Below are 25,000 nucleotides of genomic sequence, written 5' to 3'. Positions count from 1 at the left end.
CTCCTTTCCTTTATATGAATGGCTGGGGTTGGGGGGATGGGAGATGAGAGCTGGAAGAAGGGCTGGACTGCCTAAAGCTGTTCAGGCCTCAGGCCTCAGGCCTGTGGCCCAAGCCCAACCAGGTGGCCTGACCAGCCCCACCCCTCCCTCCCACAGTGTGCCTACCTCCAAGCCAAGAACTGCCAGGTGGAAAGCAAGTACCTGGCGGGGCTACGGAGGCTGCAGGAGGCCATGGGGGTCGAGGCAGGCGAGTGCTCGGAGCTACTGAGGCAGCTCATCCAGGAGGCGCTGCAGTGGGAAGCCAGCGAGGCCTCGGCTGACAGCGTTGTGCTGAGCCCCATCAGGTGAGCCCAGAGCAGGGCTGGGTCTTCATGACCTGGGGGCCGCCAGCCACCCTGTACCAGTTGCTGTTGACCGTGTGTGAGCCCTGCACATGCTTACCTCCTTGTACGTCCAGATTAGTGATCATGTGGTTGAAGTGAGTCCCATTTTACAGCTGAGAGGCACCACGGGCTCAGAGGAGGCAGCCCCTTGCCCAAGGCCACACAACATATTAGTGCATCTGATGTGGGCCTGCCTCCAGAGTTCTGTTTTTTCCACTTCCCCAGGCTGCCTCCCAGGGGTGTTTGTCAGAGAGGGGAGGAGGGGAGACAAGCCAGCTGCCTCCTTTGAGCCAAGCCTTTGCTGAGCACAGTGGACCTGGGCAGATAAATATACAGAAGGGACTGTGGCTGGGGTCAAAGTTCCCTAGAGGCTGGATGGTCAGTCCAGTGGCCAGAGCCGAGGCTTTGGAGCCAGACTTGGCTTTCTCACTCTGTAACCTTGGACAAGTCACTTCACCTTTCTGAGCCTCATGTGCAGCCTCCATAAGATGTGGGCTAAGATCCCTGCTTTGCAGGATCATGAGGATTAAATGAGATAGCACAGGCAGAGCACATAATAGGAGGCAATAAATGTTGACTCTATGAAAGGCCATCTTTCTGCTTGTTGTTGGTGCTTCCTGTTCCCCATCTGTCCTTGGGCTTACTGGCTGTGGAAGTGGGGTTCTGTAATGGCAGTAGAGGACTTCTTGGGCCTAAGGCTTCATGGAGTAATAAGAGGGTCCTTTATATTTACACAGAACGATTGAGCAAATACCTTTTCAGCACTTGCCGTGTACCAGGCACTGTCTCTAGCCCCCTAGCAATTTACATCAGAGGATCTCATTGGGTCTTCATGAGGCAGAGCAAGGAGTTCCTATACCCATTGTACAGAGCAAACTGAGGTTCAGAGCACTGAAGTGACCTGCCCAGAGTTACATGGCCAACCTGCAGTGAAGCGCAGGCAGGCTTCCTGCCCAGGGTCCACCCTCTCCCTGCTGCCCCTTATCTGGGGAAGGGCCTTGCAAGGTGTCGCTGACACAGGCTTTTGCTGGCAGCGAGTATGACGAGTACGGCTTCCCGACAGTACCCAACTATGAGGTGGAAGACCTGAGGCTGCTGGCCAAGATCCAGGCACTGGAAGTGCACTCCCACCACCTGCTGGCCCACGAGGCCGTGGAGCAGCCGCTGCGGGAGCGCTGGGCTGCCCTGGGCGAGCTGGCCCCCTCGGCGGAGATCAAGCAGCTGCTGCGGGCGGGCGTGCCCCGCGAGCACCGCCCGCGCGTCTGGAAATGGCTGGTCAGCCTCCGTGTCAAGCACCTGCAGGGCCCCGGCCGCTACCAGGAGCTACTGAGCCGGGGCCAGGCCTGCAAGCACCCCGCCGCACGCCAGATCGAGCTGGACCTGAACCGGACCTTCCCCAGCAACAAGCATTTCACCTGTCCCGCCTCCAGCTTCCCTGACAGGCTCCGCCGGGTACTGCTGGCTTTCTCCTGGCAGAACCCCGCCATCGGCTACTGCCAGGGCCTAAACAGGTAAGCCACACAGCCCCCGTGAGGGCACAGCCTCTGCCTTCCAGGGCACCTCTCTGTCTCTCTGGAGCCTCCCAAGAAGCCAGAGAGGTCAACCCAGGAGGCTTGGTCCCCACCATATGGATGGGGACAAGCAGGTGAAAGGGCGTGTTCAAGACAGATTTGGGCCAGAGCCCCAGGCTCCTCGTCCTGTACCCTCTCCTGTGATTTGTCCTCGGGGTGGTGCCACTCCCATAGAGAGCACGTGAGCAGGCCCGCTGGGGTTGTATAGCCCACAGCCAGCTCAAGTATTGCATGACTGCCTGGGTCAGGGATCATTGCTTTAAGCAAAATCCACTCAGAGGAGCCCAAGGAAAAGAGAATTTGTAAATGTTACAGAGGAAACTCCCAGAAGCCAGAAAAAGGAAATAGAGCTAGGAAGCAGATAGATGGTCTTCGGAAGCCGAGGCAACCGCTTTGTCTAGCAGGGCCATAGCACAGCACAACGCCAGGGGGCGCCATTCATGCCATATTCCAGAGGGACGCTGTTCCCTGAGATTGTGCAGCCCTCTGTGGGCTGCGTGGTCTCTGGCCTCTCTCATAATACATGGCTGCTTCCTTCTCTCTCAGCAGACCAGCCTCACTGTCTGTCATTCCTTGGACATTTAGGGCCCATCAGGGCTGTCAGAACAGAGTCCTCAGCCCCTAAGTCAAGCCTTTCAGCAATCCACTTGTCAATACCCTCATGTCTCAGGCCTAAATTCCCAAAGGAAGGAATCTGGCCCAGCCTGGATTAATTTCTACTCCTGGTTCAACAGCCGGAGGATGGGAGCTGGGGGTGGGGTGGGGTGACTTGGTAGGGCTGCCCCCGCCATTACTTTGGAGAACTCTCGTGGCTGCCCCCAGTTATCTCGATAGAGGTGGCATAATCTCAAATATTTCCCAAAGCAAGTTTCGGTTCAACTTTATTTTATTTTATTTATTTATTTTTAAATATTTTTTATTATTATTTTTAACATCTTTATTGGAGTATAATTGCTTTACAATGGTGTGTTAGCTTCTGCTGTACAACAAAGTGAATCAGCTATACGTATACATAGATCCCCATATCCCCTCCCTCTTGCATCTCCCTCCCATGCTCCCTATCCCACGACTCAACTTAATTTAAACACTTATATACTCAAGCAAATTTTACATAAGTCATTCTGCTCTTTTTTTCAGGCAGTGTGTGACATTTACTTAACACAGAATAAATATTCAGTATCCCTACTCAACTTTGAATGGTTCCCAAGAATAGATATTTTTGATACTTTTTTTCCAGCTTAAGTTGGGTGAAATTGAGCATATACATGTACCATTACTGGGAATTCAGAGTTAAGCCTGAACAGTAATGCCTCTCAGTCTAAGCCTCCTTGGAAAACATGTTCAGATTTCTTGCTGCTCTAAACGTCCACTGCAAGAGATGTCCATAGAAATTCATTCATTCATTCATTCATTTAAACAGCTGAGCAGAAGCCTGCACACTTCTCATCTGTTTGAACATGTTAAAACCCAGAAGGCACAAAACTTTTGAATCCTCTATTTAAGATTAGATTTGAAGGGAGCTAGAAGCTCTGAGACTGTATGAATAATTTGTACACTTCATGCAGAGGTCAGGTAGGAGCTAAGACGTAATGAGGGCCTCCTGCATGCCAGGTACTTACATACCTGATGTCATCTAATCCTCAGGAAAACCCTGGGAGGTGGGCGTTGGTGCCCACCATTGCCAGGTGAGATAAGAGAGGGTCTGAGAAGCTAAGGAACCTGCCTGGGCCTCACCATGCATGGGCTGCTAACCCTGGTCTCCGGACCCCAGACCTGGTTCTTCCTACCGTCTGCCCTCACTCAGAATGGGAGCTGTAGCAGAGAGTGTGCTGAGGGCACTCAGAAACCTTTTTTCCTGATCAGATATAACCTTTTTTGAGAGCAGGAATGGAGTTAGCCACATATGGGCTTTGGAGTCTAATCTATACTGAAGGAGCAGGGGGAAGATCCCATAGTAGGAGGGGATCTTAAGGTAAGGCATGTAGAAAGGAAAGAAGCCTCTCCGTATGTGGAAAGAGGCAGCACCAAAAGTTGCTGAGGGGTATATAGGAACAGCTGAGACCAAAACCAGAGGTATTTCTTTACTTCTTTCTTTGAATGCTATAGTTATTGGCATTTAGGCAGGTATTCATACTATTGCTTTAAATAAAAGATTATTTGTAATAGAGTCTGTTTAAATGTGAAGAGTGCATTGTATTCTTTCAAGGCCCTTCTGCAGCCCCTTTCACTTGTCTGGGTGCTGCCATCTAGTGGCGGCTATTAGAACTGCATGTGTGGTTTCTCGAGGACAGAACCTGCTGTTATGCAAAAAACCCAGCCTGTTTAGAGGGAGACAGATACCATAGTAATGATTTAATGCTAATTCAGAGCAAAATTTTAAAATCCATTTCTCTCTAAAATATAAATGGAGAGATTTAAAGTAGTTTTTCCTTTCCCACATCACCCTCCTTTGCAGACCTACTTGGGCCTGAATGTCTTCAGCTGGAGTCTGGCTGTAGCCCTGAGCAGTTGCTAGGACCCTAGTGAGTGCCAGCAGCCTCTCATCACTGACCTGTTTTTTTTCCATGGGTTTTAAGTGTACAACTCAATGATCTGGAGTAAATTCACAGAGTTGCACAGCCATCACCACAATCCAATTTTAGAACATTTCCATCACCCCTAAAAGACACCTCATGCCAATTTGTAGTCACTCTCGATTCCCACCCCCAGCCCTGAACAACCACATATCTACTTTCTGTCTCTTTGAGCGTGCTTGTTGTAGACATTTCATATACCAGTCATACAATATGTGGTCATTTGCATCAAGCTTCTTCCACTTAGCATGTTCTTGAGGTTCATCCAGGTTGTATCATGTGTTTTGTTCTTTTTTTACCAAGCAGCATTCCATTGCATGGATGTGCCATACTTGAATTATCCACTAACCAGTTGATGGACATTTGGATTGTTTCTACGTTTTGGCTATTATGAATAATGCCATGAACATTCCTGGGCAAGTCTTTGTGTGGATGTATATTTTCCTTTCTCTTGGGTGCATCCTTTTTAACAGAGATTCAGTTTCCACTGTCTAAATGCACCATGCACCATAAAGTATGTAAATCTTCTTTTTTTTTTGGTTATAAGAATGCTGCCACAGATATTCTTGTGTTTGTGCTATTATTTCTGTAGCATTAAAACACACCCAAAAAGTGAAAAAGTCATGAGGAATACACATCTAAAATTTTCACTAGCCCTAACGAATTTCCAAACAGCAACAGGTTAGGCCCATAGAGAGAAAGGGGGACCTGCCAAGGAGTCAGGAAAGGGGTGACCGGTAGTACATGTCAAGGACGGAAAGCAGAGGCTGGCTGAGGGTGAGGCAGCTTCCCAGATCTGTCCTTCAGGAGTTAAGCCCGAAGACTGAGGCACAGGCCAAGGAACCTCCTTGTGACTGTAAATGAGAACCTATGGCCTGGGCATCCTCAGGGAGACCAGTCTTTGAGAGGCTAAGAGCAATATGATTTGGAAACAAGGCTCATGGAAGTAAAAACAAGGTCCTTTGGCCTCCTCCACCAGAGGGGTCCTGAGTATCCCACCAAGCATATTGAGAGCATTCCTGGATTCAGAGCTCGTGTCATACCCTTGCCCCCAGTGGCATTATTGGGACTCTCAAAAACAGTGGTGTCCATTCCCAAAGGCCCTGGGCCTTGCTTAGGGCCTTCCATGGGTGGAATCTTAGCAGGATTAAACCTCCTTTTCTGACACAAAAGCTTTATCCTACTGGTTCAGGATTGTGTGCAAAAATTAAAAATAGTATAAATCGCTGAACATTATCAACAGGCTCACACATCAAATCACTGACCTTTTAATGTGAGCAGAAATCGAAGCTAATTCTGATACCCACTCCTGGACTGAGAACAGTGGAATGAGGTAGGATAGAGAGAACAGGCTGGACTTTGGGAGTCCTCTGCCACCAACTGATTGTGTGACCTTGAACAAGTCACTGTTGCCCTCTGGGCCTCGATTTTCCTGTCTCTGCAATGACCAGGGATGACCAGCAGAAAGTAGCTGCCTGGAGCCTTATCTTGTGAGTTTCTGAGGCAGCCTCCAGACTCAGTGGGAAAGAGTACCATGATCAATTAGTTATGTCTGCCCTGGGCATAGACAAAGAGAGTGGTGGCTGGTGTATCCCATTTGCTCTCTCTGAGCTAAATAATCTCTGTAGGCCTTCCTACTTTCCCATCTCTGAGAGGCCAAAGCCTACTCTTTCCAGGAGACCCGTAACTGTTCTCTCCATCCACTCAGCTAAACTCAGGAGGGTCTGTACAAGTACTTTAGCTGGAGTGGAGAGAAATACCTTCCCAATCCACTAGGGTGAGAAAAAGGATTTCTTTTTTTCTTTTCAGAAACCGTTTATTTAAAAAAAAGTGTAAACCTGAGAAGATGTTGGAGGACACGAATCCAACCTAGTAAGAGCCCAGAGAAGCATGAATATCTAGAAAATGAAATGTGCTCTTTAAGTCCATTGAGAGTGGACTGCCCCATGCTGAAAGCGGCATCTTCCTAAGAGTGTTCAGCAGTTGCACTGTGCACAGCCCCACTAGGCAGCCCTGTATTAGTCACGTGGGGCTTTGTTAACGTGAGATTTCTAAGAGGCTTTGTTAAGATATGTATATCATAAGCCTCTAAAAGGGGGTTAGAGTATGCAGTGTCCCCCAACACCTTTGAATATGGGACCATATGCTCACCTAGCATCTTGAGAGACCAGTACATTTTGGGAAATGTATTCTTGGCTTCACCCTGGACAAGACCTGCCAGGGAAGGTGGGGGAAGGAGAGAAAACAGTGCTTCTTCCAGGCAGACATCCCTGCTCAGCACTGTGGGTTGTCTTCTTTCTTATCCATAATCTCATTAGAGCCTCATGATAACTCTAGGGGAGCGGGGAAGCAAAGGAGAAAAAGAATTCCGAGTATTGAGCACCTGGTACATGCTAGACAGTGAGCAAGATGCTGTATGTCTGTCTTCTCAATGCCTCACAGCCCTGGGAGGTGGATACTGTTAACCCCACTTGACAGGTAATAATAGTGAGGCGCAGAGAGGTTAGCACACTTGCCAAGGTCTCAAAGCCCATGAATATTAAGATGAGGATAGCTAACCTTTATAAAGCGCTGTCACTACGTGTTAGGCACTGTGCTGGGCAGTTAACATGTATTTACTCTGTTCATCCTTACAACCATCCAGTGATTATTATGAGGCTGAAGCTCAGAGAAGTTAAGTAACTTGCCCACAGTCACCCAGCAAGGAAGCAACAAGTCTCCAGAGACCCTGCTCTAAGATGACCCCAGTTGCTCTGGAAATCCCCTAGGTAGTCCTCTTCAAAAGCATGTTCATCTCGCCCCAGTTTCCAGGAACACCAGCCTGGTTAGAGAGTGGGGTTGGCAGGACATCCCCCAGGGAGTCACCCCTGCCATGGGCTGCCTGGTTGTGACTTCTGTGGGTCACTCCAGGCCTCCTTCCCTCCCACTGCAGACTGGCGGCCATTGCTCTGCTGGTCCTGGATGAGGAGGAGAGTGCCTTCTGGTGTCTGGTGGCCATTGTGGAGACCATCATGCCAGCTGATTACTACAGCAAGACACTCTTGGCATCCCAGGTGAGCAGGGCAGGGAGGGGACTTGGGGGCCATGCAGGTTGGTGCCCCTGAATTGTTCCTACAAGTCAGTGAATCTTGGAAAAGTCAGGAATCTCTCAGGCCTCCATTTCTCCCTCTGTACAGTGGGCCAATAACCCTTCTCTGGGACTGCTGTGACGTTCCAGTCAGCTGATGGCCTTGAGAATTGTTGGGGCCCTGCCCACACGATAGACTGTTGTTATTCCATTGGGGACATTACATCATTAGAAACAGTGGATATCCTATGGAGGGGAGGAGGAGAAAATCTAGTGTCACTAGATTTTGACTGGTATTTGCCAGTCAAGAATTTCAAAACAGAGGTCAGGTAGGTTGGAAGTTGGGACTGGGAGGATGGGAGGTGACTGATGCTTCACACACACGCATCATCACCTACTGATGAAATACAGCTACCTCCATCATCTCATGACCCCCTCCACTGCCCTCTGAGCACAGACCAGCCCCGGAGTCAGGTGGAGCTGGGTTCAGAGCCAACCCTTCAGAAACCAGCCGTGTGGCCTTGGCAAGTGGCATCACTTCTCTGAACCTCAGGCTTGCCTGCTTTTGAATGGAAGTAACACTACTTCCTGGGCTTGTTGAGAGGTGTAAATGCGAGACCATTTCAGACCTCCCACCTCCACCCTCCAGCCTCTCCCTCCTTGCCCCTTGTCCCATTCTTGCTGTATCAGTGCGTCTGCTTTATGGAGAGACGCTACCCAGGGGGAACCGTCTCACTCCCCCGCAAAACCTACCAAGCCATTCCCTGCCCAGCCATCCTGTCCTCCTTTCCTACTTTGAGCACCCAACACTGTTTCCAGGAAACATTGTTTCCTCCTCCTGGGATGCCCACCTGGGTAGAGGGGTAAGGAGAGAGATCAGGGATGAAGATCAAGTCTTAGGAGTCATCAGGAAATAGGTGGTGAATCAGGTAAGGATTGTGTTTTGCTGTGTGGCAGGGAGGCCCAACCTAATAGTGGCTTAAATGGGGGGTTATTTTTCTCAGATAGTGAGAAAGCTGAAGGCTCCTTCCAGCTAACTGCTCTGCCATGTGACTTTCATCCTCCTGCTCATCACCTCGTGGTCACAAGATGGCTGCACCATCTCTGGCACTGTGGCCATGGTCTAGGCTGAAAGAAGCCGAGGGTGAAAGACAGGCACCGGCTCCCTTTCAGACAGCTTTCCCGACCCAGCAACTTCTGCTTACATCTTACTGGTCAGAACTGTGTCACATGGCACCTCTAGCTGCAAGGCAGGCTGGGAAATAGACAAATATTTCACTTTACAAATATTTTATTTTCACTTTTTAACATCTCTGGAATTGAGGTGTGTTGTATAACCAATATACTATGGTGTTTTTGTTTTGTTTTGAGTACAGAAAATTTCAAATGTACAAAAAAATAGAGAAAGTGTAATGAACCTCCATGTATCCATTACCTAGTTTCAATAATTATCAACACAGGGGGGCCAGTACTGTTTTCACCTATACTCACACCCACTCCTCCTACTTTGATGACCTTGAAGTAAATCTCAAGACATCGTATCAGTTCATCCTTACATCCTTCAGTAGGTTCAGTGGCAGCTTAGATTCAGTGAGTTACCCTAGGTTTTGAGCTGGACTCTTGGCCTGCACAGCAGACCTGGAGTTCAGGGTAGGGAAGGAAGGGAGAGGGTGTTTGCCACAGCAAGAGCTAAGTCTGGAAGAAAACTTAAATGGAGGGAGAGGGCTGAGAAACCCGCAGTTCCAAGAAAGAAAGAGCAAGAGGAGCCTAAAGCGGGCTTGTCACAGAAGTGGGGGGCAACCACAGAACAACCGTGTCCTGGGGCAGGGAAGAAGCCAGTGCGGGGAGTGACCAACCGGGTCCAGCGAAACAAGGACAGAGGCATGATGTGACTACACTAAGAGGTCATTAGCAGCTATCACCCAGCAGCATCGCCCCCTGATGTCAGGTGTGGCTCCCCCAACACTGACCCCCAGGACCTTGCCCTGAGCATCTTGTGCGTCCGGCCCAAAACAGGTGTAGGGAAGCGGCCGTGGTGTCAGCCAATACAAGCCTGGGAGACAAAGGAGCCAAAACTCCACTGGCCAAGAACTTACAGTCCACAGAGACCTCTGCCTCAAAGCTCCAACCTGGAAGGCTGCTTGCCAGTGGAACGACCTGTCTCCCGGCCAGGCTGGGCTCTAGCTCCTCCAGGCGCTCTGTGCCCCCAGGTGGGGCAGGACCCACTGGGAGCGGCCCGGGGCTGTGTGTGGACCAGCCGGGTGTGCAGGAGTGGACTGGAGGGAGGCAGCCTCCTCCTCAGGGCAGCAGCTGACAGGCCCTCTCTCGGCTTGCAGGTGGACCAGCGAGTGCTGCAGGACCTCCTGTCGGAGAAGCTCCCCAAACTGATGGCCCACCTGGGGCAGCGCCGTGTGGACCTGTCCTTCATCACCTTCAACTGGCTCCTCGTCATCTTCGCAGACAGTCTCATCAGCAACATCCTCCTCCAGGTCTGGGATGCCTTCCTCTACGAGGGCACCAAGGTAGGGCACTGCGGGTGGTGGGGGGGTGAGCAGGAGGGTCCTGGGCAAGTCCCTGCATCCTCTGGGTCTCGATTCTGCCTCTGGACAATGGGAGGACAGAGCCCACCTGTCAGGGCCATGGAGGACCTCTCCTGGGAGCGTGGCTTTGTAAACTCAAGTACTTTGCACCCCTGAGGGGAAGTGGTGCTTCTGACTCTGAAGATGCGTCCTAAAGTTGGGGGGATTCCCTTTCCCTGGAGAGGAGGAGGAGGCACACGCATGACCAGGAGACGCATCACTGTTCTGTCCATTGCCCCTCAATCACCTGCCGTCCCTTCCTCCTGTTCGGACTGAGCCCCAGATTGGGAGGCCGGCACTTGGATCTGGTCCCAGCTCTGCCCCTTACCTTGCAAGGAGACCCTGGGCAGGCCCTCCCCTGACCTCCGCCCAGTTTCCCCATGGTGGTTGACCTCACAGTTCACCAAGCGCCCTCGGATCTGTCTCTCCATTCGATTCCTACTGGAGCCCCATGTAAAGACAGCGTTACCTACCATTAGGTCCAACAGGGGCAATGCCTGGCCCAGGGTCCCAGGACAGTCCCAATCCCCAGATTCCAAGCTGTGCTCCCCCGTGGGGTTTCCAGTCCACCCCCCCTTGGCGTTGCCCTGCACATTTCCTCCAGGCCTTCAACCTCTGCAGCCTGTCCAGGGCCTTCCACAGCGCCTGGGTCTGTGGGTTCTGCTCCTTCTGGGGACTCCCTGCCCTGGCTCCCTGTGCCCCCCCTGAGCCCCCACTTTACCGCCCAGGTGGTGTTCCGCTATGCCTTGGCCATCTTCAAGTACAACGAGGAGGAGATCCTGAGGCTGCAGGATGGCCTGGAGATCTACCAGTACCTGCGCTTCTTCACCAAGACCGTTTGCGACAGCCGGTGAGAACGCACTCCTGGGCCACCCAGCCCCTCCACTGTGCCCACCCCACATGCATCCCCCCGGGACACAGAGCAGAGAGGGGGCTGGTGTTTCCAAAGGTAGGTTCATTAGCGATTCTGATCCTCCGTTGCAGCTTAGAGATCTTCAGGGACGTTCCACTGCCTCGGCGTCGGTCTGCCCCCTTAACACAGCATTCAGGGCCTCCATGCTGTTTCGTTTCTTGCCCACCTTCTCCTGCCCCCAACAGCCATGCCCTATGATCCTGCCAAACAGAATTATTTGAGTTCCTAGGACAACCTCCAGCTCTGGGCTTCTGGCCTTGCAGGTCCTTCTACTTAGAATGCCTCCTTGCCACGTCCACCGCCACCATCTTTGCCTGGCCTGCCTGTACTCATGCTTCAAAACTCAGCTCACTGTCCCTTCCTCCACGAAGCCTTCCCTGACCAACTTTCCCTTTCTGGCTTAGAGCTCCCACAGTGCTAAGCTTCCTCTTGCCTCAGTACCTGTCACTTTGGGTGGAAATTGTCTTCTTATTTACTGTTTCCTCCCTGGAAGGGGCCTCAGCTGCATGAGCAGAATAAATGCAGGGGTGCCTGGAACACCGGTGACTGTGACTGTGCTCTCCCCCCAGGAAGCTGATGAACATCGCCTTCAATGACATGAACCCCTTTCCTATGAAACAGCTACGCCAGCTGCGGATGGCCCACCGGGAGCGGCTGGAGGCTGAGCTGCACGAGCTGGAGCAGCTCAAGGCCGAGTACTTGGAGACCCGGGCAGCCCAGGGCCCTGCAGTGCCCGAGGGTTGCACCAGCGAGGATGAGGGAGAGGCGGAGCCCTGACTTGGCTACCTGCCCTCCCCAAAGCCCTTTCTCTCCCTTGGCTGGCAGACCCACAGGGGGACAGCCATGGAGCAGTGGTCTAGGCCCCGCTGAGCCCCATCACCATGTGACCCGGGGCGAGTCCCTTCCCCTCTCTGGGACTCAGTCTCCCCATTGGAACATTGGCTCCTGAAACCATTGGTTGGGTTATCTCCTTATGAGCACACACCCAGGATACACCCCTTCTCACTTCCTCTGCAGAGCATTTTAGCACCCAGACAAGCAAGAGTGCTGTCTTTACAGGGTAACCTTGAACATTCTCTAAGTTTTATCTGTGTATGACAGTGTATATATTGGAAATAGTTCACAAGCTTTGGAACCTAAACGAGTCTCAGTAACCAGTTGTTCCTGGGCGGGCCCAGGGCTCCAGAGTGTCCCACCACTAGGGCCTTCCCAGCCAGGGACGTCCCTGGCTGCTGTTTCTCTTGGCATCTCTGCAGGGCCGGTCCTGGTTCCTGGAGAAGCTGGGGCCGTGTGCAGTTAGGGCTTCCGTCTTTCCGGGCAACAGCGCCTCTCCAGTCCTGCTTGGGCCTTTGTTCCAGTCCTGACTCCCACCTTCCAAGGCCTGTATCCTGAGCCTTGCACTTGCCCTCGCCTTTCTCCTCACAGCCCATCAGTGGGACGGGGGGTGGGGAGGGTGTTCCCAGGGAAACCCCTGTCCACTACCAAGAGGAACTTGGTGTAGGGGCTGAAAGCCCGGGGTTAGGTGCCCAACTTCTGATCTCCCACCACCAAATTCAGAGTCTGGGGCAAGAAAAGTCACCTCTTTGAAAACTGGGTGGTTGGGAGGGAGAGGAACAGGCGGTGAGACAGACAGAGCCTGCAGCCTGTTGCCAAGTCAGGGCTGGCTTGTGCAGAACTCAGCTCCAGTTCTTCTGGGCTCTTCCAGGCCCTTCCTCAGCAGACAGGCTTCCCCTATTCCCCTCAAGGCAGGGGGTTGAGGCTGCACAAGTGATTTCGGCAGCTCATTTCTCAGCAAAGCCTTTGCCTGTGCCCGGATAGCCTTGAGCTCAGCAATCTGTGATATGAAGGGCTGGGGTGGGGATTCTCACAGGGAGACCTCCTGCTCTGATCTGAGGCTCTTGTCAGGGCTTTGGCGGCCACACCCATTGCTGGGGACCAGTGACAGGCCTTCTGTCTCCCACTGGTGTGAACTTGAGGGAGGGGTTGGCACACCAGACACCTGGTTCCCTCCCACCACTCCCCCCCAGCCCTGGGGTGGAGACCCTCAGGGTTCCTTTCCTCCCACATTTACGAGGGCTGCTGGGCAGCCCAGTTTCCTGTGAACACCTTACACCAGGGTTTGATGGCCTTTCTCATTTTTGCTAAACTTTTTTCATCTGCTGAGGTCCTTTCACCACCAAACAGTAACTGTGAAGCATGATGGTGGTCTGAGGGCAGCCTGGGGGGCGTCCTGGCTACACCCCCAACAGGCTGTAACCCTCAGGGCCATCATCAAGGAGACAAGGGGTCCGGCCTCCTGGAACTCCAGGAGGATGAAAGGAGATGTCGCTGGTGCTGAGCCTGGTGCCTGGCACAGAGTCAAGTACAGCCTTGGGCAGTGAGTACCCTTTCCATGAAGAAAATGTCACCAGGAGGGCCTTGAGGTCTAGAAAAGGCCCAAGGCTCCAGGAGAGACTAGGTCCAGCTGGTCCCTCTGACTCTAGCCTTAAAAATCAAATTCCCTCCTCAGCAAAAATACAGCAAGCAATCCCAGCTCAGACCGGGGCTGCTGGATAGAGGGAACCCTCCTCTCCCCTCCTGCCTGCCACCCTCCTTCTCTCCCCTTCCTCTGCCCACCCCCAACCTCTCCCCTCTCCTCCTTCCCTCATCTCTCCCCTCCTCCACTTGTCTTCCCCCTCTTCCATCTTTCCCACTCACACACCCAGGCAGAAGAGAAGCTCTGCCCAAAGCTGGGTATCTACCCCCTTCCTCCTCCCTCACTGAGACGGGTGGTACTCTGTAGCTGACCCAGCACTGGGGCACCTCTGGTTCCTACTTGCCTGCACCACAGAATCACCTGAGCGCTGGGTCCCACACTCGGCCTGTTGTAGGGCGTGGGTATTGTGCTACACCAACAGGGTTGGGAACCACAGGAAATCAGGACTGACTAGGGGGCCTCCAGCCCTGTAGCCGGGAACTGGAGTCAGAGCAAGAATGTGAACTGCCTGTCCTACAACACCTGCTCACTCCAGGCCAAGCTCAGTTTACAGATGAGGAGACAAGGCTCAGAGAGGTTAACTAACTTGCCCAGAGTCACACAGCCACTGAGTGCTTAAGCCATGTTCAAGCCTTAGAGGCTGCTAACTGCAAAACCAGGGAGGGCTCCTCCAAGCTCACAGCGCCTTCCCTGGATCCTAGAACACCTCCCCCAGGGGAAAGGACAAGTCTAGCCTATGGCCTCCTGAGTGGGGTAAGTCCTATGGGGATAGCTCCAGGAAAATGAGAGGAAGAAACATTTACCTGACAGGGAGGCTGTAGCAGGAACTGGTGGGGGAGGGGCCGAACCCCAAGAATGTCTGGGGTGCAGCTGCTCCTAGGGAGCCTGCCCACCCTCCCTCAGCTCTTCCTGAAAGGTGTTTGGGGCCCACCCCTGGTGTCAGGTTCCTGGCCCTGCACCACAGCTGTCGCCCCCATCCCCAGGGGCTGCTGCTTTCCCAGGCTGGAGGATCTGATCCCTCACAGCTCCACCTCCCTACCCCAGGTGGTGGGCCCTCTAGCTCAAAGCATCCCTCTCCCAACTAGGCCCCCAGCAAGCTCAGGCCCATGGTCCATTCTCTAGGGGAAAGGAATTACCCAGGGAAACTTCCTGGAGCAACATCCCCAAGAATAAAGGGGCTCCTCAAAACAGGAGGGAGGGCACTATGGAAGACCCCCACCCTAAAGTGGGAGATGCACATTCACTTTTACAGAATGCCTGTGTTCAGGGTCCTCTCCCCCATGTTCAGAACCTCACCTCCCAGGTGCTGCTGTCCCCTCATTCTTTCTCAGCTCAATCTAACATGGGCATAGGACCATATAGTACAGAAAGCTCCATGATGGGCAGGTAGAGGAGAACTTGCCACCCTCTCTCTCACGCACACACAGACACACACACACACATGTTCTGGTCACCCACAAGAAATTTACCCACACACGGCAGATTAAACAAAGGCCATGCTGACACAGGAAGGTGTTGGTTTTCTGGCCCATCTCAATCAGCAATAAGGCCCAATAGAAGGTGCTAGCAGATGGGCCCAACTTTGGAACCAGACCTATTGTGTGTTTCCTAGCTAGTGACCCCTGGATAGGTCATCCCCGCTCTGGCCTCAGTTTCCCCATGTGTGCAATTCAGATGGTCAGTGGGTAGCCTTCATCAAATGGACCAGGGTTAGGGGGATGGAAGGGACAGGAGAATAAAGAACACACACATACACACAGCATTTCTAGGAAGAGTCCCAGGTTGTGTCTATTGCAGAGGCCTCTAATGGCCTCCCCTCTAGCCCACTGGTCCATATGTCCATGGCCCCCAGAAAGGTCCCTGTCAAACCAGCCTTTCCCCAAACACAGCCCCAGCCACCTACCATCATGGCACAGCGTGGTAAGATGCAGATACAAGGCTGGGAGGGCACATCCACAGGGATCTGGGACAACTTGCTGGGGAGGTACATTGGTACCGACCCTGGAAAGAAGGATGAGTCTGTTTAAAAGACAGTAGGAGGGACTTCCCTAGCGGTCCAGTGGTAAAGGACCTGCCTTACAATGCAGGGGATACGGGGTTCGATCTCTGCTCAGGGAACTAAGACCCCACATGCCATGGGGCAACTGAGCACGCGCACTACAACCACTGAGCTTGCGTGCCTTAACTAGAGCCCTCATGCTGCAACTACGAGCCCACGTGCTCTGGAACCCGCGCGCCACAACTACAGAGTCACAGAACCCCAGAGCGCATGCGCCCTGGAGGCTGCGCGCCACAACTAGAGAGAGAAAACCCACGCGCCACAACGAAGAGCCCGCCCGCAATAAGAGATCCAGCATGCCTCAACGAAGATCCCACATACCGCAACTAATACCCGATGCAGCCAAAAATAAATAAATAAATAAATAAAAAGAAGACAGGAGATGAGGAGGTAAAAGAATTCCTGGCAGAAAGGACGGTGTGAACAAAGGCATAGATGTGTGAGAGTGCAAGGGCGTGGGGACTGCACCAGAGTTACTTGTCCAAGCACTAGGTGAATTAAGACATTCAGGTGAAGTAACACTGAGCCACGCACTGTTCTAGGCCCTAGAGATACACCACTGAACAAAGAGCTCTTCACAAGAGAGGTGGTGTGGTAGTGTTTATAAGCTTGGGTTTGGGAACCACGCTGCCTAGGGGTGAATTACTACCTGTGTGATCTTAAGTGAGATAACCCCACTGCGCCTCAACTTCCTTATGTGTAAGATAGGTAATAGATAACCTCATAGGCTTGTGTGACGGTAAAGTACGCTGATTCAAGTAAGGTGCCTAGAACTGTGCTGGGTTCATTAATTGTTAGGTGGTGGTATTACTAAACGGCTGGACCTCCCCATCTCCGCCCCATTGCCTAGCATGCTGGACCCCAAAGCCGGCGAGACTGGACAGCAGCGCCCCCTCCTGGCTACCGAGAGAAAGAAGGGCGTCCTCCCGATACTCAGCGGCCCTCCCTGCCCTCTTCCTCCCGGCGGACTGGGAAGCCTCAGGAATTACTCTACCAGCCCAGGTTCACCGAGCGCTACTCCCGTGGCGGGCTCTGCACGAGCACTCTGCCGTGCGGGGTAAATTAGATCGTCTCATCTAATTTTCAAACAGCTCTCTGAGGCAGACACGGTTACTGTTTCCATTTCACCAAGGGAGAAACTTGAGGCTTCGGGAGGTCGAGTCCCTTGTTCCAAGCCACTCAGCGAGGGAGCGGCGGGACGTGGAGGCAGGAGAGTGTGACTGTCCCCAGCTTCTGTTTGGTCGCGCGGGGTAGCCCGCCCCAGTCACTGCGGCGAGTGCGCGCCAGTGTGCGCGCCCGTTCGCGCGCCCGTTCTGTGCGCGTGTGCGCGCCCCGAGACCAGCCCCAGGGGGCCCGGAGCGCGGCGAAGGGCGTGAGGAAGCAGTGGTTGCCCCGCGGGCTCGCGGAGAGCGAGGGCGGGGCTTGTGCCGGGCCCTTGCCCCGCCCACCGGCCCCGCCTGCAGTGAGTGCTTAGGGAGGGAGGAGGCGGCGCTGGGAACCGGGACTCGGCGGGCGGCGAGGAGCGCGGAGACGGAGCCGGACGCCGCCGCCGCAGCCACCTGCGCGTCAGTCATCAAGGTAGGGCAGCCCCGGGCCACCGGCCATACCTTCCCTGTCTGTGCGATGTGTGCGCGCTGCGCCTCCGGGCTGCAGCGCCCGGGGAGGGATGCCGGGGCTCGGCGCACCGCAAGGGACCCGGCGGGGCTCGGGGGACCTGGCTTCCAGCCCCTCTGCGTAACCTTGCACAAAGCACTGCTCCTCTCCAGGCCTCAGTTTCCCCATCGGGACAGCGGGCCCAGTGGTGGCCCCCTCCTCGCTGGGCTCTTGGGAGGGGCCGCCTCAAGCTCCAGCCTCCCGACGGCGAGGGGCCCGGATGGGTACTGTCTCCACAGCCCACCCGCAGTGAGGGCCTCTCATGCTGGCTATGGCGAGTCGGTCCCGACAGTCCCCCCATTAGTGGCCTGGGTGCCTCGCGGCACCTGTGTCGGGACCTCTTCCCTCTCCTGGCTGAGTAACCTGCTGGGCCTCAGCTTCCCTGTACAGGAAACAGGAAGGCGGGGGACACCCCCAAGTCCCTATCGAGCCGGCCTGGGCATGCAGGGTGGGGCGGTCAGAGTCTGCCTGCCAAGTCTGCCTCCTGGTCTGGGGCTGGGGGAGCCCTGGGTTGGAGGTGGTGGGGCCCTCGGCCACAGACTTGGCTAGACCAGACCCATGCAGGCACCTGTATTTAGGGAATGGTGTGGAACATGCCCTTCCCCATCCCTTCCCCAGCAGGGCTGACGCCCAGCTCTACGTCCCAGCCTGGTGTGATAGGGATGGCTTGTCCACACACGGACCCCAGAGGGGCTACAGTGCCAAGAGAGCCATGTCTGAGTGGGGTTCAGTCTGGGACAGAGCAGATGTCTGAGGGACTGTGGCTCCAAGCTCTCTGGGTGAAGAAGACCTCTGGCATCTGGCCCAGCCCCTTGGTCAGATCCCCTTTGGAAGGTCTTGCTGTCCCATTGCACACCCCTTGTTATGGGAATCTCACTAGCTGTAAACAGAGCTAGAATCTGCTAGTCCTGCTCTGAGCACACAGACAACATCTGACCCCTCCATCCCCCACCCAGAGGCAAGCATCTGGTCCCTTAAATCAGTTTACCTCAGGGCTAAACAGCCCCAGATCCAGCATTGTTTCTCCTGTCAGAGCCTTAGGGAGCAAAGGCAAGACGAGGGAGCTGAGGTGTCTGCCCCAGAGCAGGCAGTAGTCAGCCTGGGGCTTATTCAGAACCCACTGTCATCAGGACTGGAATGTGTCCCCTGTACCCTTGGGTTAGCAGCTACCTTAGAGGTCTGGAGTGAGAGAAGGAGCCAGAGGAGCCCCTCCCCAGGCCTTGCAACCCATGTGTGTTCTTCCCTGTCTTCTGTTGCCTGCCCTGATTGAGGGAGTAGTTTCTGAGAATCAGGTCTGGGCCTTCTGGTCTCTCTTGTCCCCCATCGTGACCTGCCCCTCACCCGGGAGCTTTCTTACAGCCAAAGGAAGGGAGGCGCTGCCAGGGCAGGTAGTGAGCACTGTGTCCTCAGAGGTTGTGAGCAGAGGCTGGATGAGCACTTGCTGGGGGTGAGCTGCCTTTGACTGCAAGTCTGGGACTCTAGGGCCGAAGTAGAGTGACCATGACCTTACCTTCTGGCCATGGTGGAGCTGCACAGAACTTGAAGCTAGACCACAAACGAGTGTTGTTATCCCGTCGTAAAAGCAGACTAAGTATATGTGCTGTCACTTGAGCATAGCTCCAACGCACAGGCTTAAGTGCTACCTATGTCTCCTGTCATCTCTACCTGCGTATAATCTGGGCTCTGTTTTCCTGCTCTACTAGTCCAAGCTATTTAGGCCTTGATTTAGAGGTATAGCAGATTCTGGTTATTAAAAAGTCATCCTATGCCAATAATTTTAAAATGCACCATGGAATTATGGAATATCTAAACTGAAAGGGAACTTAAGAAATCATCTCATTCAACCCCCTCATTTGACAGGTATCCCCTATCCCTGGAGGGGATGTGACTTGTCAAAGGTCACACAGCAGATGAGCAACCAAGCCCAGGATCTTGATTCCAGGACCAGAGTGTGTGTGTGTGTGTGTGTGTGTGTGTGTGTGTGTGTGTGTGTGTGTGTGTGTGTGTATGTGTGTGTGTGTGCTTGGAAACACATACCACATAGTAAATGAAAGCAATCTGTATTTATTCCTATAAAATTAGCAGAAATAAATATAAAAGGATAAACATCTATGCTGGCAAAGCTATAGGGATTCTCCGGTAGCATTTAATTTTGCAGAGCAACCTGGCAGTTTGTTACAAAAGTCCATGAAAATGATCCTAACTTCACTTTGCCCCTAGAATTCTAATTTGAGGACTTTACCCTAAGGAAGTAATTATAGAGAGAGATGAGTATAGTGCTGTTATTTACAAGAAGTTATCTTATGGTGAAGAAGCTCTTGGTGTTTTATCTGAGGCTTAATAAACATTTCATTTAAAAAGTACACCTTTAATAATAGTGATACTAAAGCTTCCATGTCCAGAGTCTGGCCAGCACAGGAGCAGTGTGGTCCAGAGGAAAAGCCATGAGACTCCTGTCAGCCTAGATTCCAGGATGAGCTCTTCCTCTACCCCACCGTGTGACCTTAGGTCAATCCCTGCCCCTTTCTGTACCTCACTTCCCCTATATGTGAAATGGGGTAGATTCAGTGATTGCTGAATTTCTTTGAACTCTGACAACCCACATTCTAGACTTAGCAAATCTCTGTAGAGGAAGCCTTTATTAGAAGGAGCAGTGAACATAGGGATAACCAAAGATTGTTGCAGCCTCCCTCCCCTATCATTAAATGAATCCCCTTAGAGGCAAGCAGCTAGCTAGGGGAAGGGGCTTCCCTCAGCCTTAGACCTTTGTTATCTCCAAATGGCCAGAACCTGGATTTTTTTTTTTTTTTTTTGGCCGTGCCCCTTGGCATGGAGGATCTTAGTTCCTCGACCAAGGATCGAACCCATGTCCCCTGCCCTGGAAGCATGGAGTCTCAACCACTGGACTGCCAGGGAAGTTCCAGAACCTGGATTATTTTAGAGCCTACTGTACTTTTGTTTTTATCCTCTTTACCAAATATCAGGGGACAGAGATTTTTCAGGAGAATTGGAAAATAATTCAGCAAGATCCTCCATTTATTATGTTACATCTATAGGCCGTGCCTTGCCTTCTTCAGAGCAGATTGGAGGTGTTTAGCAATCACACCTGTTATGAAGGGCCAGGAGTTGGTGAACAAACATTTACTGGGCACCAACTGTGAATTAGGCCTTGAGGTACCTCCCAAGGGCCTGCAGGCTGCCATGCGAAACATATTAAGTTATATGTGAAATGACCAATATCTGGCTGTTTTGACTTACAAGAAATGGCCATTTTATTTGGTTCAGCCTAAATGAAAAAAGATATAATTAAAAAGCGCTGTGCTCCTTACCATAATTGAGAGATTGGCAGGGTGCGGTGGGGACTAGGACAGTGTGATTACTGTATAAGCTTGGAGAAGTCAAGTAGGAAGGACATGGGAGCCTCACCTCGAAGAATTAATAACAACAACAACAACAATAATAATAAGCTAGCATTTATTGAGTACTTACCACCTGCCTGATTGTCCTAAGTGCTTCACAGTCATTCATGTAATCATTCAACCTTTCATTTATTAAACACCTGCATTGCGCTAGGTATCTTCTAGGTGTTGGGGGGAAGTGGGTTCTTGACAGTAAACAAAATAGACCAAAAAGAAAAAACATCTGTCTTAAAAGAGCTTACAATCTAATAGGAAGAAAAGACAGACAATAAACACTAAGTACAATAGGTGGTGATAAATGAGATAGAGCGAATAAAACATAGGAGGATATTTTGAGTGTGTGAGGGGGAATGGAAGGAGGGGTTGTGGTTTCCAGTAGGGTGTGTGTGAGGGGAATCACTGAGAATCACTTCTGGGCAAAGGCTTGAAGGAGGTGAGGGAGTGAGCTGGCTGATTCCTGGGGAAGAGCCGTCCAGGGAGAGGGAACAGCCGGTGCAAGAAAAAAGCCCTGAGGTAAGACCATACCTGACACGTTGAAGGAAGAGCAGATGAGAAGAGTGCCACGAGGGAAGAGGAGACAGGTGAGAGAGGCCGCAGGTCCGATTGTGTACCCTGTCTCGTACAATATGATGGACTCCTGTAAGTTTGAGGAAGGTACTACTTGTATATCTCTTCTTCAGTTAAAGGGACAAAGGTACAGAGAGTTTAAGTGACAAGGGTACAGAGAGTTTAAGTAACTTGCTGAAACAGGGTCTCATAGAGGAGCTAGGGCTTTTGGTCAAGGACAGTGGGAGCCGTGGAAGGCTTTTGAACGAGTGATGGGCATGGCCACATTTGAGTGTTTTTTGGTTTTTTTAAATTTATTTTTATTTTTGGCTGCATTGGGTCTTGCATGCGGGCTTTCTCTAGTTGCGGTGAGCAGGGACTGCTCTTCGTTGCGGTGCGCGGGCTTCTCATTGCGGTGGCTTCTCTCTGTTGCGGAGCACAGGCTCTAAGCACGTGGGCTTCAGTACTTGTGGAACTCGGGCTTCGTAGTTGTGGCTTGCGGACTCCAGAGTGCAGGCTCGGTAGTTGTGGCGCACAGGCTTAGTTGCTCTGCAGCACGTGGGATCCTCCCGGACCAGGGCTCGAACCCGTGTCCCCTGCATTGGCAGGAGGATTCTTAACCACTGTGCCACCAGGGAAGTCCCCACATTTGAGTGTTAGTGCGATTCCTCTTGGGTACAGAGAGAGGGCTGTGGAAATAGTCCAGGCCTGGGATGATAAGGCTGGACCCAGGCAGTGTAAACCATTGAACGAGAGGGGGAAGGATCAGCCAAGCTTGGTGCTGGGGGTGAGGTAGGGGTCCAGGCCAGGTGAGTAGGAAGAGGAGGAAGCCAGGCTGGTCTTGGGCTTATTTATTTAACAAATACTTAATACTTCTTATGCTCCAGGCACCATCTAAGATTTTACATACACTGGCCCATTGAATCCTCAAAGCAATCTATAGAATAGATACTATTACTTATTATTTTTAATGGGTGTATTATATTGTATGTAAATTATATCTCAATGAAGTTAATTTACAAAGAAAGTATATTTGTTTTTTCTATTATAAGTAATTGATGATAATAGAGAATGTAGAAAAAAGAGAGGAAAACAGAAAATAAATCACATCTCTTTTTATCTTAGATAATCAAATATAAATATTTTACTATATTTACTTGGGTTTCTTTTTCTACTGTTATCCGCATTTTGCAGATGAGGACACTGTGGCCCGGAGAAGTTGGGCAGCTCGCCCAGGGTCATATATTTGGACCCATGTCATCTGGCTCCAGTGTTCAGGGTCTTAATCACCGTGCTGTGTTGCCTGTAGGCAAACCTGGAATGTCAGTTGGTGGGTTCCATTAAGACACCCCCCCACCCTGCACTCACCCCACCCCCAGCATCCTTTCACAGATAGGGAAAGTAAGGCCCAGTGAAAGGTGGCACCTTGCTCAGCATCTCTCAACCAGTTGGAAGCAGATATGTGAGGTCTTATTCTAAGAAGAAACAGGGAGCTGAGAATTTGTAGGGTTGATGTGACAGCTGCTTCCAGCCTGGCCTTGAGCCCAGAGCTAGCAGGGGGCTGGCAAGTGCCATGACCCTGCCCATACAGAGTGCTGGGCACTTCCAGGGCAGGCCTGTGTTCTCTGGGTCCAAGAGTCTCAGCCCTCCAGCAGGCCCTGGGTGGGAGGCAGCCAGGGGTGGGGAGGGAGAGTTCGGAACCTTGCCAAGCCTGCAGGCCCCCTGCGACTTGTCTCTTGTACTCTGACTGTGCATTTATTTCTGGCTCCGGTGCCAGCAAAGTCCTGGGGCCGCCTGCTGCCAGGGATGAAGCCCTGTCTTTGGATCCCAGCACAGCCACTGGGTGAGCCTTGGCCGGGGTCTTTCCCTCCCCACCTGCAAAGTGGTATCATAATGGTGCCAGCTTCAGGATGAAGAGAGATGTAGATGGAAAGTTCTGGCACAGGGCGTGGCACAGTAGTGGAGAGCCAACTACTGTTGCTGCTCCTGGGGCCACCCCAGGGTGTTGGCCCAGGCTGGGATTGAGCCTTCCCAGCCAGAGCCCTCTCTACGACACTCCCCTTCATAACCTGGCTCGACCAGGGAGGCCCAGCCAGTGCAAGAGGAGATGGAAATGAACCTCAGGCAGTGGCTTGGAGCCCAAGATTACAAACAAGGGACACAGTGGAACAAAAGAGCCCACACCTCTGAGGAGGGAGACCTGACCTGGCCACTGACATGCTCTGTAGGCTAGTCCTGTCCCTTCTTTATGCCCCGTGTCCTCTTCCATAAAGTGGGCAGGGCATTTCCTGCCTTAATAATCATAACAATGTTCATTCCAGCAGCCATCTATTGAGGTTTTACTATGCCTGGGGAGTAAGGATGGAGATAAGCCAGACTCATCACTGCCTTCCAGGGCGCACAGCCTGGTCAGGGGCTCAGTTCTGATAGGGAAGCCGTGGAGCTGTGGGCTCTCAAGGAGGGGCACCTAATGCAGCCTGGGGTGGGGTGGGAGTTAAGGAGGCTCCCTGGGGGAGGTGATGCCTGGGCCAGTTTGTTAGTGGGATTTGGAGTTGGCCAGACTCTGAAGGGGAAGAAAGCAAGAAAGGTCATTGGGTAAATTGCCCAACTTCTCTGAGCCTCAGTCGTATAAAATTGAGATAATAAATACGTGCTTTGCCTGATGTATACAGTGGTTGTGAGTCTTAAAATTGGATAGAAAGCATGGAAGCACTTTATGAACTATAAAATGCCAGGCACCTGTTCATTGTTGTTTACTGTGATATCTGGAGTCCCCAGGGGTTAGGGAAATACCAGGGCAGCATCTGGGTCCAGGAGAACATCTGGTCTGTTTTGAAAGATCTACAGTCAAATCCAGCAGAGACAGACAGCCTCCATTCACCTCACACCCCTTGATTTAAGGGTTCAAGAGTATTCCTGTGCTGGGGAATGGCTTTGCTTTGAGGAGGCCTTGAGAGCAATTATAATCCAGTCACAGCTCTGTCCCAAGGAAGGGGGGACAAGTGTCCATAGGAACCCATCAGGCCAAAAGCACTGCATCCTGGTAGAGGCTGGGCGCCCTGATCAGGCCTCAGGGACCTGACCAAGAGGCACTGTAGAGAGCTGCCAGGTGAAGGGATGGAGGATAGGGGAGCACCGTGAGGTCTCTGGGAAGAAACCAGTCTATGTAGAGGGAGGTCTGCAAATTTGTATTGCCTGGAAAAGCAAGGAAAAGAGCAGTGTGTGGTATGAGCCCATTTTGGTTTGAATATGAGGAAAGAATACATCTACACATGTAAATACAGAAAAATATTCAGAAAGACACACATCAAGCTGGTTGGTTATCACTAGATGGCAAAATTTTGTTTTCTTTTTTCTGTGTTTTGAAATTTCATATGTGATAGACATTTTATTTCTGTAAAGATGTGGCTGTATGTAATATATGTTACAGTGGAATGTAGATAGTATGATAATCTGGCCAGCCTGCTGTCACCAGGCTGGAGGGTTTAAGGAGGCACCTGCAGCATGAGGACTTGGGTGAGGCCTGGAGGACGTATCCTCAGTGCTGGTCTTCCAGAACAGTTGAGACAGGGTCCAGGGATGGCTTGATGTAGGAGTCACATGGGAGGAGAGGTCTCTGGGGGTCTCTGGAGTTGTTCCCAGGACTCTCTTCTTGGGACAAAGACTAGGGGTTTAGATGGCTGCAAGCACAGTCAGCATTATGACCGACTACCTGAAGCCAGGAACCCCAGGCCACATCAGCAGAAGCATAGAGTCAGATC

At 52.1% G+C, this 25,000-nt stretch overlaps 2 protein-coding genes across 3 annotated transcripts in view; one reads left to right on the top strand and one right to left on the bottom strand.

Annotated features, from left to right (window-relative positions):
- Positions 1-37: 37 nt before the first annotated feature.
- LOC114486921 (TBC1 domain family member 2A) lies at positions 38-17,161 on the top strand. 2 transcript variants are annotated; one of them, XM_055087085.1, is made up of 8 exons: positions 38-344; positions 1,418-1,894; positions 7,460-7,580; positions 9,931-10,083; positions 10,902-11,023; positions 11,656-12,469; positions 15,775-16,011; positions 16,472-17,161. In XM_055087085.1, exons 1-6 carry the CDS (start codon positions 232-234, stop codon positions 11,861-11,863), a joined length of 1,194 nt encoding a protein of 397 aa, XP_054943060.1. In that variant the 5' UTR covers positions 38-231; the 3' UTR covers positions 11,864-12,469; positions 15,775-16,011; positions 16,472-17,161. The 2 variants fall into 2 exon arrangements, with proteins under 2 accessions (XP_054943060.1, XP_028350102.2); XM_028494301.2 differs by having other exon boundaries at positions 40-344; positions 9,931-10,116; positions 16,472-17,159.
- Positions 17,162-24,777: 7,616 nt separating this feature from the next.
- The window catches only part of LOC114486920 (TBC1 domain family member 2A-like), a 4,689-nt gene continuing 4,466 nt past the window's right edge, over positions 24,778-25,000 (bottom strand). The window contains exon 3 of the mRNA XM_055087373.1: positions 24,778-24,903. Within this exon, the coding sequence (XP_054943348.1) occupies positions 24,778-24,903 (126 nt within the window). The remainder of the gene's footprint in view (positions 24,904-25,000) is intronic.

Source organism: Physeter macrocephalus, chromosome 9 (assembly GCF_002837175.3).
Source record: "Physeter macrocephalus isolate SW-GA chromosome 9, ASM283717v5, whole genome shotgun sequence".
Taxonomy (NCBI): Eukaryota; Metazoa; Chordata; class Mammalia; order Artiodactyla; family Physeteridae; genus Physeter; species Physeter macrocephalus.
The sequence above is the reverse complement of the archived record's forward strand: the minus strand, read 5'-3'. Positions and strand labels throughout refer to the sequence as shown.

Excerpts from the sequence above, each read along its gene's own strand:
- LOC114486921 (XM_028494301.2), top strand. The coding sequence starts at position 232 with ATGGGGGTCGAGGCAGGCGAGTGCTCGGAGCTACTGAGGCAGCTCATC. Across the intron at positions 345-1,417 it reads GTTGTGCTGAGCCCCATCAG|CGAGTATGACGAGTACGGCT; the intron begins GTGAGCCCAGAG and ends TTTTGCTGGCAG. Across the intron at positions 1,895-7,459 it reads TACTGCCAGGGCCTAAACAG|ACTGGCGGCCATTGCTCTGC; the intron begins GTAAGCCACACA and ends CTCCCACTGCAG.